The sequence below is a fragment of the Pollachius pollachius genome (assembly GCF_949987615.1).
Source record: "Pollachius pollachius genome assembly, chromosome: 2".
Taxonomy (NCBI): Eukaryota; Metazoa; Chordata; class Actinopteri; order Gadiformes; family Gadidae; genus Pollachius; species Pollachius pollachius.
The window spans coordinates 36,129,485-36,144,519 of record NC_136935.1 but is presented as its reverse complement, the minus strand read 5'-3'; the positions used below and the strand labels follow the sequence as shown (position 1 = coordinate 36,144,519).

Here is a 15,035-nt window from a genome sequence, read left to right as displayed (position 1 = left end):
AAACGGGTGTTTTTTAATTGGAAAGAATTTACTTCAGTGAAATTTGCATAATTTGTCATATCTTGTCTAGGCGAGTTTATTAGCCACACTTCAAACTGAACAGAGGTTACCAAAAAAAACATTAGGTAACGTTAGATTAATACCATCCTAAGGTTGATTACTCAATCCCCTCTGTTCTGTAGGCCTAATGAGGGCATATATTTATATGGCTGTGCATCTCTCCTATATAGGACGAATAATTTTTCGACAAATCAGATGGCTCCAAGAATATATATATTTCGACCAACCAGATGACTCAAAATATATTTTTTGACTTATCGGATCACTAAAAAAATATATTTATATATTAGCCCATAAAAAATGTTTCAAGTGATCTCATTGGTCAAAAAAACCTTTTGTTTTCAACCAATTAGATCGCTCGAAATATATATTTTTTCAACCAATTCGGCCAGTAGTGATGTAGTCGCATCTTTGTTAATCCAACCGCTTACCGATTCGTATCGGTGAATCGTTACACCAGCAGTAGGGTGCCCGGTCCTCATACCTTCTTCGGCAGGAGATCTTTTGATGAAACAAAAGTTATGAACAGTTGAAGTAACTCATGAATTTGGTTCTAGACTAGGGTATGGTCTTCCTACAGGTTTCTCCTGAGCCAGTAGGGAATCGGATTCAGTCCAAGGCAGATGAATGTAAAAGACATCACAACAAAGCATGTATGTTTTGACAATTAGTAAGAATCAGACCATGGAACCATTTTGCCAATAAAATCCTGAAGGATTCCTAGGTCCAAATGACGAAAAAACACTGGCTACAATGAATATGCTTTATTTTCCTTAAAAAACACCATCTAGAAATACAGGAATACAAGAAATAATATAGGGTACGGGGTGCTGTCAAATGTATTTGTAGTGAATTGTAAATCAAAAGAAAAAAATAAAATCAAAACAAGAAGTTAACTACTTACTAGATGTTAAAGCTTGAAACCAACACATGCAGGGCCCATTTCCCCAACACAATTATAAACTCCCCCTGCCTCAGTGAGTTAACGGGGAGGGGTGTTAAGTGCCAACATAGAGAAAATGAACGCATCAGGCCCACATTGGCGTTGATATAATACTGAGTTTTCTGAGAGCTCACCCTGGCCAGCATAGGTAGCACTGGCTATGATATGGCCGACCACTAGCACGCAATAAAAACAGCAACAAAAGGGTAGTAGTATACAAGGTTTCAATAGCTAGTTGGTACATCTTGTTGGGGGCCGTGATGACCACAGGTCCCTTCCTCAGCTCGCTGATGCCCTCGCTTAGTGTCTGAAGGCACTTCATGAGGCCACCTACCCACGTCATCCCAGTGTTGCTGCGGTGCCAATGCTTCATAGACACCAGGGAGAACACATTCAAATAATAGTGTTGTACACGTGTTCACTTTTCACATTGTAGGACCACCACAGTAGCAACACCTATGCCAACGTCCTTCCAAAACACACGCCTGGCTTCAAAGCTGCGTAGTCACTTGTTTTCTCAGAGTTTGCTATCCCAAAGCTAGTTCCTGAAGGAGATCCTTCTTGCAGGTCAACAGGAGTGTTCTGTGTGACCAGAGAACCCACACGCTTGGTGTTTAGTGTTGGAACTGGTGGTTGACACTCAAAACATGACGAGCACTTGAATGATGACGAGTTGAGTCCCTTATGTTACAGTACTTAGTAAAGTCATATCTGTGTTAAGACATGTATTGGTTTGGGAAAATGACGTTGGACGCAGTGTGGAGGATCATATGATTCTACTGGATTCCAGTTGCCCAGAAAATGTGCAGTTCTTTTAGCTTTTCTCCTCTTCCAGAAATTCTCTTTGCAGAGTGGGTGCCTCTCTGGGTGACCCCATTTGTAGAACAAGGTCTATTGCTAAAACACTGGTTAAACACGAGTCACGTCTGATTCCTACAACAAACCTGCAAACTGTTCCCCTGAAAAGTAATATTGTTGTGAGATGGACTAAGAACACAAAATGACAAAACAAAAAACATGATTCACATTCCATTTTCACGATGACATGTTTGTTTCCAGTTTTTTTGTCTGCGTGTAGAGATGTTAAGGTTCCAGCTGTGTTGAGATGGATGAGATGAACAACTAGGACCAAGTCTGTACATTGGAAGTGGACTTGCGCAGGCAGCGGGCATAGTGGTCCAATCAGGGGGGGAGAGTGGTTGTGTGTTCGGGTCCAATGGGAGAATTCCTTTCATACTAGCTGATAAATGCTTTTCTTGTAATCCTGCGTTTCCAGACGAGAGTACATACTAATACGTACCTCCTGCATGCCCTCACAGACCATCACAACCTCCGCCTTCATCACACCCCAACGGCTCCTCCTACATCACAAACTCACACAAGCACACACACACTCACATACTCACAAACACACACACACACACACACACACATATATAAAAGCACTTTGTACCTAAACCTAAGTTGTGGTTGTGCTGATCACACCACTCAGTGTGTAAGGGGGCTGGGGTGAGGCGCAGGCTATTCTAATGACGAGAAGCAGGGAGCACGGCCTTCTGAGCCACAGCAAGTAGCAGGAGGAGGTTAGAGTAAAACACCACAGAGAACGTTAGAATAGAGTAAAGTAGAGTAGAGTAAGGCAGAACTGTCTGTTTCCCACCGCGGGTCGTTGGGGGAGGAAGGGGCTGGTCAAGGCGTGCTGCCCAGTGGCCCGGCGCTAGGCCTGCTCGAACCGCGGTCCACACACACATCAAGCTGCTTGTGTCCACAAAGTAACGCAAAGCAAAGAGCGTCTCTCGCCACGGCACTCCTCCGGTCGCGGGTAGATAGGGGGGGGGGGCACGGGGAGGGGGCGGGGCCTTGTAGAAGTGGGGTCTTCTCTGGAGAGGTGACACATTGGGGGGCGTGGCTTGGAGCGGGCGGAGGCGGGGCTTCTTACTCGACGTTGGAGGCCTGCGTGTCGTTGAGGTCGCTGGTGCGGCTGTCTGCGTCGTCGTCCGACAGGTCCACCGACGCCCCGTCCAGGTTCAGGTTACGCCGGCCGGACCGCCCCGAGGAGAAGCTGCTGACCGGACCCCCACGCCTGGCACACACACACACACACACACACACACACACACACACACACACACACACACACACACAAACACACAAACACACAAACACACAAACACACACAGAGGGGTGAGGGGTTGAGAGGGGTTGCACAGGGGCAAAGTTTTGGGATGTTCCTCTAACCTGCAGACTGAGATCAAATGTTCTGTCAAAGTGCCCTTCCTCCAAACACCAGCACAAGAATGTGAAAGGCGGTGAACCATCCCCATTGAAACGGCTCTGGGCTCCTCCAGTGGTGGGCTCTCTAACAGACCCGCCATCAGAGGGGTCCCTTAATGGGTCGGCCTCTTCTACGAACCAGGGCACAGCTCGCGGTACTCCCTTCACTCGGCGGGTCTTCACGACGAGTGAGGTTCGGTAGACCGGCCGCCGGTCTACCGAACCTCACTCGTCGTGAAGACCCGCCGAGTGAGGTTCGGCAGACCGGCCACCGGGCTACCACAGAGCCCCCCCGGTGACATGACAGCCCGGACACACCCCCCCCCCCCCCCCACCCCGCGCTCACCTGATGCGGTTCTTCAGGGAGTTGAGCTCGCGGGTCAGCCCCTCGCTAGCCTCGCCGGCGTCGTCCAGCTCCCGCTGCAGCTTCCTGCGGGAGGCGTTGGCCCGCGTGGCCTCCTCCTCCGCCTCCTCCAGCTGCCGCTTCAGCTGCTTCATGCGGGAGGCGGCCTTCTCCCCCTGGGGGAGGAGGGGAGGGAGAGGAGGGGCCGCGGGGCGGGGCACAACGTGGTGAGTGACACACCGTGGTGGGTGACACACCGTGGTGGGTGACACACCGTGGTGGGTGACACACCGTGGTGGGTGACACACCGTGGTGGGTGACACACCGTGGTGGGTGACACACCGTGGCGTTTTGCAATGGGTTGGGGGAAAAGATGTAAATGAAAGTGGAAATGAAAGGGAGTGAGGGGCTGATGTCGTTCAACGTTTGGGATTTCAAGTACAAAGGAGTATGTTTATGTGTTTTGTTGTATCAGAACCAAAGCTTCCATAGAGATGACAGATCCTCAGCTTTTGTTAGAGTTCCTCTTTTAATGAACTACCACTGTCTCGATATGATCACATTGCCACTGAAAGGCCCTGGTGAGGCCAACTCTGATTGGCTGGACGAGGTGGAGCCCCTTACCTGCTCCTTGTACTGGTCGGCATGGCGACGCTCGTCCTCCACCTGCAGAGCCACCTCCTTTAGCTTCTTCTCTGTGCGGCGGACAATCTTATTGGCTGCAGCTCTCTCCCTGGGGAGGGGGGCGGGGTCAAACAGGAGAGGTGGGAGTTGAGTTCGCTTTATGAGGTTTTCTATTAATATGAGTTCCCCCTAGCCTGTCTACGATCCCCCAGTGGCTAGAAATGGCGTTCGGTGTAAAACGAGCACTAGGTATCCTGCTCCGCCTTTGAAAAAAATGAAAGCTAGGACCCTCCGATTTCGAATGTGTCCTCGTATTTCGTCATAAAGGGCCAAGTTACCTTCCCTTTCTCTGCTTTGCACGCCCAGAGAATTTGGCCTTTCAATGAGACAATGAGCTACGACCGTGCGAGCGCCACCTGTGTGTATGTGTGAATACACACACTGTAAAGCAAGTGTACACTTCTTTGTTATTTGGATTACTATTCTGCTTTTGGTGTTATGGCGCATAACACGTTGGGTTGTCTCTGGTATTTACCCAAAAACACTCGTAGTGGGGGTTATCTCAGCCATGGTTAAGAAGGAATTGGGGAAAAGGAACTTTGGCTTTGACTCCCTGAAATACATGAACCGCAAAATGGAGGAGAAAGGGATTGTTGCCTGCGATTGTCTCCCCCCGGAGCCCCGCTGATGCGGAAGTGGAAGAACCAGAGACGTTGGAGAACCCGACGCAGTCGTTTGTGATTCATAATATTGTCTGGAGGCGCACACAGCTTTTGGCCGTGATATTATATGTATTATATGACATAGATATCTATGTATAATATGATATTATTTAGATAAAGAGCTCCAGGACTCCCGCCGGAGCACCCGGAGTGTTCTAGAATATTTACAGAACACGGCCAAAGCCAGTGTGCGCCTCGCCATTACGATACATCCACTGTTAACAGAGCGCATGGTACTGTGGCCGCAAGCTGCTCAGGGCCACACCCCCACCCTCCTCCTTGACCCGCCTCCACAAACGGCACGGCTGGTTGAACAGCTTGAAGCAGCTACTGCATGTTTCACTGCAAGTCTTTTTGCATGTCTCACAGCATCACATGTCTCACAGCATCTCACTGCATGTCTCACAGCATCTCACTGCATGTCTCACAGCATCTCACTGCATGTCTCACTGCAGGTGCCAGTGGCGGGTTGAGGTTTTGGACATACTTTGCCTCCTGCTCCATCTGCTCCTCCAGCTGCAGGATCTTGGCTTCCAAGGCGGTGATGGAGGCCTTGAACTTGGACTTGATGCTTCCCTCCAGCTCCCCCAGCTTAGCCTTCAGCTCCTGCACACACACACACACACACACACACACACACACACACACACACACACACACACACACACACACACACAAATCAGCATAGAGACACACAGAGCAAAGTTGCCCAAAGGAACCTAAGCACATGAATAGGTAGCCGAGTGCTAAAGCCAATGAACAACAGAAAACAAACAAAAACACACACACACACTCATGGAGTCGATTACACAGAGCAGAGTCGTCCAAAAGGGCTGAGCCTGTGGATGAGCGTCTGAGGGCCTACCTTGTTCTGGCGCTCCATCTGCTGCCGGGCGTTGTCGCTCTTCTGGGCGGCGCTGCGCTCAGCGGTGAGCTCGGTGTTCAGGCCGTCCACCTGCAGGGGGCGCAGGGTCAACACATGGCTTTGAGACGCATAAAGATGATGAGTCTATACATGGATACAGTACTTAGATGTTCATTATAAAGGCATAAGGTCTGCCACCGTTTCAGGTTTTAGGATGCAAAATAAATATGTATCCATGTGTATGATATACAGCCTATACACATTTATTTTGCTTTAAGCCAAAAAGGAAACACGTGTTTCAGTAAAACACTGCTATATCAAACAAAATAAACATGAATGCGTATAAATAAATAGGAATCTCGGCATTAACAAAATACACGTTTTCAATAATCATTCAATTCTAGTAAATCAGTTTGAACAGATTTAACAATCAATTGAAACTAAAACTGAATCAAAATGATTACTAATAATCCCATGAATTGACCGGGACTATGTTTGAGGGGCTTAAAGGTCCAGGTTGCATGAGCCCCTGTTTTAAAATGTTAGACTGTGACACTAGAATACAACCTCCATAAAGTGTCTAAAGTGTGTGTGTGTGTGTGTGTGTGTGTGTGTGTGTGTGTGTGTGTGTGTGTGTGTGTACCTGCAGGTTGCTCTTCCTGAAGCGGTCATTGAGCAGCTCTGTGTTGCCCTGCTCCTCCTCCAGCTCCTCCTCTAGCTGGGAGATACGGCCCTCCAGCCTCCTCTTCTCGTCCAGCAGTGAGGACCTGACACACACACACACACACACACACACACACACACACACACACACACACAGTCAGACAAAGGCACAGACACATACACACAAGTTATGTTATGTTTCCTAACCTTTTCACATTAATATTCATCACATCATTTTACAAGTATATTCTAATACTATATGGCTGGGTATTAACTGGTAACATGTGTGTTCTGCTAATGTAAAAAACGCTTTTGGATGATTAAATGGATACTGACTTCCCAGAGGCGCTGTTGGAGATCTCATCAGCCAGTTCATCCCTCTCCTGTTCAGCATGACGACGGGCCCTCTCTGAGGACGCATGGTCCTGAGAGAGACAGAGAGAGAGCGAGAGTGAGAGAGAGAGAGAGAGAGAGAGAGAGAGAGAGAGAGAGCGAGAGAGTGAGTCACAGAGACAGAACGACAGTAAGATAAAGACAAGAGAGAACCAACCACACAGTACCCTCCAGGTACTAATATTGTGTAAGGCGGTGGGTGCTGTGACCTACCTCCTGTAGCTGCAGGACCTCCGCCTCCAGGCTCTTGAGTTTCTTCTCATTCTCCTTGGATTGGGCAAAGATCTCGTCCCTGGAGGCCCGGGCCTCCTCCAGCTCCCTCTGGTAGTCCTTCATCTGGGCCTGGAGGGACGGAGACACCAGGAGGTCAACACACAACAGCACGGCTGCACCGGGAGTCATTCATCTAAGAGGTGAGTGCCTACATGTGTTCCTGTATGCACAGTTCAAAGGACTGCAGTTCAACGCTGCGTATGGATGGACGGGGGGGTATGGATGGTAAACGTAGGATTGTTTGAGGAAGGGATGGTTGAGGTGGGGTTGATAGAGGTGGTGGCGGTGGGAATAGTTAAGGTAGGGATGGTTTAGGTATGAGTGGTTGAGGTAGATGTGGTGGAGGTATGGGTGGTTGAGGTAGATGGGGAGGAGGTATGGGTGGTTGAGGTAGATGTGGTGGAGGTATGAGTGGTGGAGGTAAGGATAGTGGAGGTATGAGTGGTGGCGGTAGGGATGGTGAAGGTATGGGTGGTGGAGGTGTGAGCGGTGGAGTTATGGGTGGTGGAGGTATGGGGTTCCGGGCAGCACGCGAGGCTCCTGCGTACCTGCAGTTTGCGGAGCTGTTTGATGGCCTCGTCGCGGGCCTTGTTGGCGCCCTCGATCTGTCCCTCCAGCTCGTTCAGGTCCAGCTCCAGCTTCTTCTTGGCGGCCACGGCCAGAGCCTTCTGCTTCCTCTCATCCTCAAGCTCAGCCTCCATCTCCCGCACCTGGTGGGCGAGAGAGATGCTTTGTAAGGACCGGGAGTACAAACATCATCCTGCCTGTGGCTCATGGGGGGTCAGCCAGAAGCTCACCTGCTTGACCAGGGCCCTCTTCTTCTCCTCCCCCTGCTCGTCGCGGGCCAGCAGGTCTCGGTCGAACTGGGCCTTCATGGCTTGCATGTTGACCTCCAGGCGCAGCTTAGCGTCCTCCGTGGCCTGCAGCTCGTCCTCCAGCTCCTCCAGCTGCACCCGCATCTCCTCCACCTGCTGCTCCAGGGTCCGCTTCGACTTCTCCAGCTCGTGGACCTGCATGGCGGAGGGCACAGGGTCAGGGGGGAACAGCACAGCACGTTCAATCATCAATCAAATTAGTACCGGATAGCAAGGGTAGGGTATGTGTGAAAAATATCCAGCGCTCAAAATTGACAATAGCATTAAATCCAACTCCACGGATCATATCTTGAGCTCCTACAGACACATCATCGGGTGGTATGGCAATGGGGTCTTGACAAAATGTCCTGTGTTTAACAGCCAAGATCCAACTCTGCCCCCTCCTGGTCAGAAATGGCCTAATACAGCTTTACAAAGGAAACCATGAAAAGACAGGGCGACCCTCACGTTTTTGCCGACGTCGTCCTTGGAGCTCATCAGGTCCTCCATCTCGGCCCGCAGCTGCTTGTTGAAGCGCTCCAGCTCCTCCTTGGCCTCCAGGGCCTCCTCCAGGGCCCGGGTCATGGACAGGCCCTTGGTCTCCTTCTCCCGGGCCTCCGCCTCTGCGCGGTCGCGCTCCTCGGCGTAGCGCGCAGAGATGGTCTTCTCCTCCGCCAGCATCTGGCGTCCGCAGGAGGTACAAGATACTTTACATCAGTAAAGTACTAACCCTAACCCTAACCTCAGTATTAAAGGATAATTAAGATGAGTTCAGATAGTAGATCTGCACTTTATTCATCACTGAGGGGAAATGATGGCCTCAGCAGCTCACATTAAAAAACACAACAGTGATAATGTAATGTCAGCCAAATTTCATGACAGTGGCAAAAATATGGGTTGAAAATGTATAGTGAGGCCAGCGGGATGACATGTTAACATACCCCAGTGTGACACTGGTCACACTGATCCAGACTGTTAGAGGAGGAGTTGGAAAGTCTGCCAGTCTGCAACCTTACAATTGTAAGTGCTTGGCACTTGTTCTATGATCATCCTTACTGTACCGACAGCGATTTGTTGTTTCAAAGTCGTTTTGGATAAAATCGTTGCTAAATGCCCTCAATGTTTAAGTAAATGTTAACTCCTTAGCCCAACATTGTTCAAAGTATTTCAGATCCCTGATAAAGTACACTTCATCAAAGTTTTCTTGCTTCCTTTATTGCACAGGTAGGTGTCAAGTAATTTAGGGGTGGCCGTGTTAGTGTACCTGGTCAAACTTCTTCTGCTTCTTCTCCAGGTTGGAGACGATCTGCCGGAGGTGGTCCTGGTCCACCATCAGGTCGTCCAGCTCCTGCTGCAGCCGGGTCCTGGTCTTGTCCATCTTATCCAGGGCCATGGACTTCTCCTCCAGCCGCTGAACGGTGAGTTCGGCCTCCTTCTGGAGCTTCCTCTTGGCCTCCTCCAGACACTCCAGGTTGCCCAGGTCCTCATCAAGCTTCTTCTTGGCCTCACACAGCTGGTGGGAGGACAGGGGCAGGGAGGGGAGACGAGGACAAGGGGAGAGGAGGGATGAGAGGATGAGCCAAGGAATGACAAATAGCAGGTTCAGTTTCAGTTCATATTCTTTAATGTACTCTCAATCATTAATCTGGCGCTGAGATCAAGGATGAGCTCAGGATATCCAAATAATAAATAACGCTATCATGCTGGATGGATTACATCTGAAGATAAAAAACGAAAATATTTAATGTTAGGACATTTTTCGGATGCTTCATCACATAAATATTCTACGAGATGAATTGAAATACGATCTAATTAACATAATAGTCCCAGAACGAAGCACTGGCCCACATGATTCCCGACAGCAGACTGGCCCACTGTGTGGGCTTCCCTGGGGACTCCCTGAGCGGGCGGGCCTACCTGGGCCTGCAGGCTCTGCAGCTGTTTCTCCAGGCTGCGACGGCCCTCCTCTTCCTCCTCCTGCTGCTCCAGCAGGGTGCTCTTCTCCTCCTCCAGCTGCCGCACCCGAATGCCGGCGTTCAGCTTCTGCCGCGTCTCCTCCTGGAGCAGCTCCTATGAGACCCCCGCCGGCGGGACCCAGGGGGAGGAAAAGCACGGCGACGTCAGGGAACAGGCGTACAAACTCGCTGATGCAACGCGTTGATGCGCTAAACAGTAAATGAAAGGCTGTTTGGTTGAGAGGCGTTGGTCTCATCGTTCCCCTACCAAAGTCATCCATTAAAGGCAACGGCTCGGTTTTGGTGTCCATACGTGACAGCTTATGCCAGGAGGAGCATGACAAGTGGGCAGGAAACCTGCCTGTCCACACGTGTTATTAGTTCATCGGTAGTCTCACGGATGGGATGGAGATGGATCCAGTCTTACCTGTGTGTCCTGCAACTGGCTCTCCAGGCTGCTGGTGTCCTTGGCCAGTTTGAGGCCCTTCTTTTCTGCCTCTTCCAGCAAGGCAGACACATTGTCCAGTTCAAGCTTTCAGTGGAAAGACAGACAGGGAGAAAATTAACCACCACCACCGAATTGTGCAGCCAAAAATTAGGATTCGTTTCGAAGTCTATGGATATATAGTGACCATTATGACGAGAAAACTGAACATGATCATGATGTTTCAAGGATTGACACAATCATCATACTGCACTACAATTTTTATCTTTCACTCATTCATTTAACCAGCTATAAGCTAATCTAAATGGCTTAAGGTGCATTTCGCAGAACATTGTATCTGAAACTCGGTGTATGTGACCAATAAAAACGATTTTAACTTTTCTGTTGAACCAACAGTTTGTAGATCAGAACAAACCAATAGCCCGGTGTGTGTTGAGGGCGTGCGTGGCAGAGTAGGTCAACTCCCTGGGTACCTGCAGCTTGTGGGAGCGCTCCGCCAGCTCTCCTTTGGCCCTCTCCCCCTCCGCGGCCCGGGCCGTGAACTCTTGGAGCTGGGCCTCGAGCTTCTTCCTCCGGTGCTCCGACTCGCTCTTCACCTGCTGAAGGCCCTTCACTTCGCTGCTCAGCCCCTTGTTCTCCGTCTCCAGCCCCTGCTTGCTCTTCTCCAGGTTGGCTTTGAACTGCAGGGAGGAGCACACGGCACATGACCATGTCAGATCTTTTCAGGTTATGCGTTGCGGAAAAAGAAAGAGGGGACAGCCGAAGGGGATTCAAGTGGACGGACAGCTGGTGATGTCGATTTCTTTCTTTGTTGCTAAAAAAGGTTTTTCCCAAAATCTATGCTGAGGACACTTTTTCTTCTCCAGTTTCATTCAGACTATTTGAATCTCTAGCTACTACAAACTGATTTTTGTCCTGCAAAAAATGATCAATCAGGATAATCAATAGCAATCAATCCGGATCAGGAGCCAATCGCAGATCAAATGATCCACTATCAGATCTCCATCAACAGGTTCTGGCCCCAGACCAGACCGCCCCCCAGGACTGACAGCAGGCGACAGCAACCAGTGAGGAGCCCCACCCTTTTGGCCTGCTCCAGCTGCTCAGACAGTTCCTCCAGGGCCGTGCCGTGCCTCTGCCTCATGTCCTGGACCTGGGCCTCGTGGTTCTTGGTCTCCTCGTCGATGGCCTTCTTCAGCTCCACCACTTCCTGCTCTCGCTTGGTCCTGGAGGAGCAGAGCACACGTGGAGGCGGAGCGGTGAGTGCACCAACATACTGGAGTCCCAAGTCACGCCGCTGCCGCACAGTCGGTGGGCAGCAAGCGTGTTATGATGCTGTTAGCCCCCCGATAGGAAAAGGACAGGTGGGGGAAACCAGAGGACACTAGACGGTTGATCGTGTAACTTCACGAGGTTACCCTTGAATGGCTCCTAGGCTACAGTAACACGCATCAATCGAGCAAGTGCATGATTATCTAGGAGTAATAAAGTGAAGACACAGCCCTGTTCATGTGTTTCTAGGCTGGAGACGGCGCAGCAGCCGTACCTGAGCTCCTGCTGGGCGGCGGTGGTGTCCAGCGTGTCCTCCAGCTCCGTCTTCAGCGCCTCCAGCTCCTCTCCCAGGTCCCTCTTCAGCTTCTCCGCCTTGCCCCGGGAGACCTTCTCCGACTCCAGGTCCTCCTGCATCTCCCCTAGCGCGGCCTGGAGCTCGCGGACCTGCTTCAGAGCGACGTTCTTCTGGCTGTTCTCCTCGTCGCTCCTGGTGGAGCAGACATGGATGTTGTTGCTGGGGGTTGCGGCGTGCTCATTAAGGGGAGAGTGAGAGAGACCTTGGACGTGTTAGCGTGGGTTACCACACGACGACGAGTAACCCCCGAACCTCCCTACGACATCCCCAAGGTTTGTCTGAGACTTTTCCACCATGTTGAGGGGCAGGAGTGGAGCAGAATTCAAATGATTGATACGAGAATGATCCCCTGCATGGATAGACTTTTTAGTTCTGATATTTTGAATGGAGCAATAGAGTAAATAGCTGCAGTATAAAGGGAAAAATAATAAACAGCTTAAATATTTGACCTGTTAAGCCCTTTGAGACTGTAATGGTGATTAAGGGCTATACAAATAAAATTGAATTGAATTGAATAAAATATATAAAATACGAAATGTATTTTATTCCATAACCCCTAGCCATATTAAAATGAGGCTAACTGATATATTCTGGTTATCATGGAGTTCAGAAATAATAAAAGCATATAGAAAAATATAGAACATAGAATTATTTTTAGGATTTATAAAAAAATTACACGTGATTATTCATGAGACTCAAAAATATTGGCACACCCCAGATAATCCTAATGTTCCAACATCGCACACAGGGTGGCAGTATAGGCAGGTTAATGTAGGACATTTGGAACATACATTAATATATTGTAATTTCATTGATGCCCATATTGAATATACTGTTGATCTATCTAATGACATAGTAAACTCAAGAGACTCTCGTCTCTATGAGCAGGGCAGTGCAGTGTGCGGGTCGGACTCCTTGCTAAGAGAAACATGCCCTGAGCAAGCTAACCAAGCCAAGCTAGCACATTACACACACTGTGCCTTGAGAATTTTAAAGAGACATTCTTTAGACAAAACACATCGTCATAATGGGTTAAACAGGCAGACTTGATAATGGAGACTAGCAACTCAGTCCAAAAATGGCATCCAAATAGCCAGTTATTAGGACAGGGAATAGGCATATCCTTGGAACAGCAGCCTAATTCCAAAAGGGGGCATTTTAGCGGTAATGGGAGCTTGATTAGCATGCCACGGAGACTAAATGCGGGATTCTGGCGCGGACGGACATGTTCGTTCTCCTGAGAGTTTGGCGACCTCTTTGTGAGGCAGCGGCTGTCTCTCCAACTCCAAAACACACACTGACCTTGAGAGCGGAAAGCCTCATTTGCATCCGCTCTTGTTATCAGCCTAACTGGCAAAATAATGAAATGGGTCATCCGAGGAGCCCAGGTTGTGGACGGGAGAAGGGGAACTGGATTAAAAGGGCAGAAGCTTCATGGAGCTGATAGCAGAGACGTTGGGCTCTCACTCTGCTTATTAGAAAGCTGACAGAACTAAATTAGCCACGTGTGGAAAGGTCCCTGATGAAAAGCCCTCCCGAGGAGGGAAGAGAAGAGAGGAAAGCCTCCACAGCTTCTCCTATAGACTGTGATCCATCATGGCCGTTTCCTCTTTGTTGCCATTAGGTCATTACACTGTTCCTTTCCTGGAAAACACTATGGCAGGCCTTCTGGAGGGAGGAAATCCATCACCATCACTTAGTCTGAATGCATGGCAGAGCTTTGGACCAAAGCTGTGGGGAAGCCTATCCTAGATGTGTGTGCATGTGCGTGCGTGCGTGTGTGTGCGTGCGTGCGTGTGTGTGAGATGCGGTAGACCAAACTTACAGAATACTGAGCAGCTGTTAAACCAAACAGCTGCTGAATGTTTAACTAAAAGCCAACTCCTTTGGCCACATTATTAAGCATTAAAGTACCTCACAGCTCATTGTTGGTAACTGTGGTAAAAGTGGAATAAACCCCTCTGGGGTGTTTTATGGTTCAGCCGAAGCTGACAAGGTAACACTAATGGGACAGCCGGATTGGTTGATTCCAGCTTATGTGCTCTGCGGTGCATTGAGAATATTGCTTTTGGTTTGTCAAGAAACATCTGGTTGATAGTTCAAGTATCCAACAATGCTTTGGTATAACTATAGCCTGTATGCAGTTACTGTTTAAGCTATCATTTTACAGCTTCTTTCTACACCATCTCTTGTTTTGTTTTCATTATGCATACCCTCCCCCTACCTTGTCATTTTTTATTCATTTAAAATTGTAGTTTTATCTTCTGATAGTGTGTAGCATTGCATTATCGAGATTATATTATGTATAGTTTATTAATTATTTAAAAAAAACTGGGAATTCCTTCGGGGCAAATATAGTACCGGTGTTTATCCATCCATCCATCCATCCATCCATCCATCCATCCATCCATCTATTCCGTCCAGGGTGGAGGGTTTGGTGTCACGGCCTGCCCCACCTGGCTAGAGACGCCTGCAGCTCCTCCTCCTTCTTGGCCAGCTGGGTCTTCAGCTCCTCCACCTGGGCCTGTAGCTCAGCGATCTGCTCCTGGAGGTCCGTGGTCTCCGCGTCCAGCTTCCGCTTGGCCTTCTCCAGCTCCTGCCTGGTCTTCTCCTCCTTCTTCAGCCGCTCTGCGGGGAGACCCAGCGTATCACGGGCAATGAACTTCACTAAAGAAACTAAACGGACCTTACAACCAATCAGGCGAGTATAGATGAATGTATAGCGTAGCACTAGAGCTAGGGGGTCTCTTTAAGCCACACGGGCTGATTGGTAAGCTCTCTGTTCAACCCATAACACATGCAGGAAGCCCTTTAGCCTCTGACCTCCTTACACAACGCCTAACTCCCTTCAAGACTGTTTTTACACGCGCCTTCGCATGTTGTTTGTTACAGGACTTCTAAAACCAGGAGGAATCTGAACCTGTGGGCCCCTACGTGACCGTCTTGTGACCTGCGTTAAGGTTCCACACAGGGTGAAATATGGGAGCAGAGGTC

At 49.4% G+C, this 15,035-nt stretch overlaps 1 protein-coding gene across 2 annotated transcripts in view; it reads right to left on the bottom strand.

Moving 5' to 3' along the window:
- Positions 1–920: 920 nt before the first annotated feature.
- myh10 (myosin, heavy chain 10, non-muscle) overlaps positions 921–15,035 on the bottom strand; it is a 56,514-nt gene continuing 42,399 nt past the window's right edge. For both annotated transcript variants that reach the window (XM_079729940.1, XM_079729939.1), the window contains 18 exons: positions 14,498–14,669; positions 11,961–12,173; positions 11,496–11,640; positions 10,888–11,094; positions 10,397–10,501; positions 9,932–10,084; positions 9,279–9,527; positions 8,483–8,695; positions 7,958–8,170; positions 7,709–7,870; positions 7,101–7,229; positions 6,831–6,919; positions 6,475–6,598; positions 5,832–5,921; positions 5,454–5,572; positions 4,245–4,353; positions 3,624–3,796; positions 921–3,086 (listed from right to left, as the gene is read on the bottom strand). In XM_079729940.1, the coding sequence (XP_079586066.1) occupies positions 2,939–3,086; positions 3,624–3,796; positions 4,245–4,353; positions 5,454–5,572; positions 5,832–5,921; positions 6,475–6,598; positions 6,831–6,919; positions 7,101–7,229; positions 7,709–7,870; positions 7,958–8,170; positions 8,483–8,695; positions 9,279–9,527; positions 9,932–10,084; positions 10,397–10,501; positions 10,888–11,094; positions 11,496–11,640; positions 11,961–12,173; positions 14,498–14,669 (2,813 nt within the window). In that variant the 3' untranslated portion in view covers positions 921–2,938. The remainder of the gene's footprint in view (positions 3,087–3,623; positions 3,797–4,244; positions 4,354–5,453; positions 5,573–5,831; positions 5,922–6,474; positions 6,599–6,830; positions 6,920–7,100; positions 7,230–7,708; positions 7,871–7,957; positions 8,171–8,482; positions 8,696–9,278; positions 9,528–9,931; positions 10,085–10,396; positions 10,502–10,887; positions 11,095–11,495; positions 11,641–11,960; positions 12,174–14,497; positions 14,670–15,035) is intronic.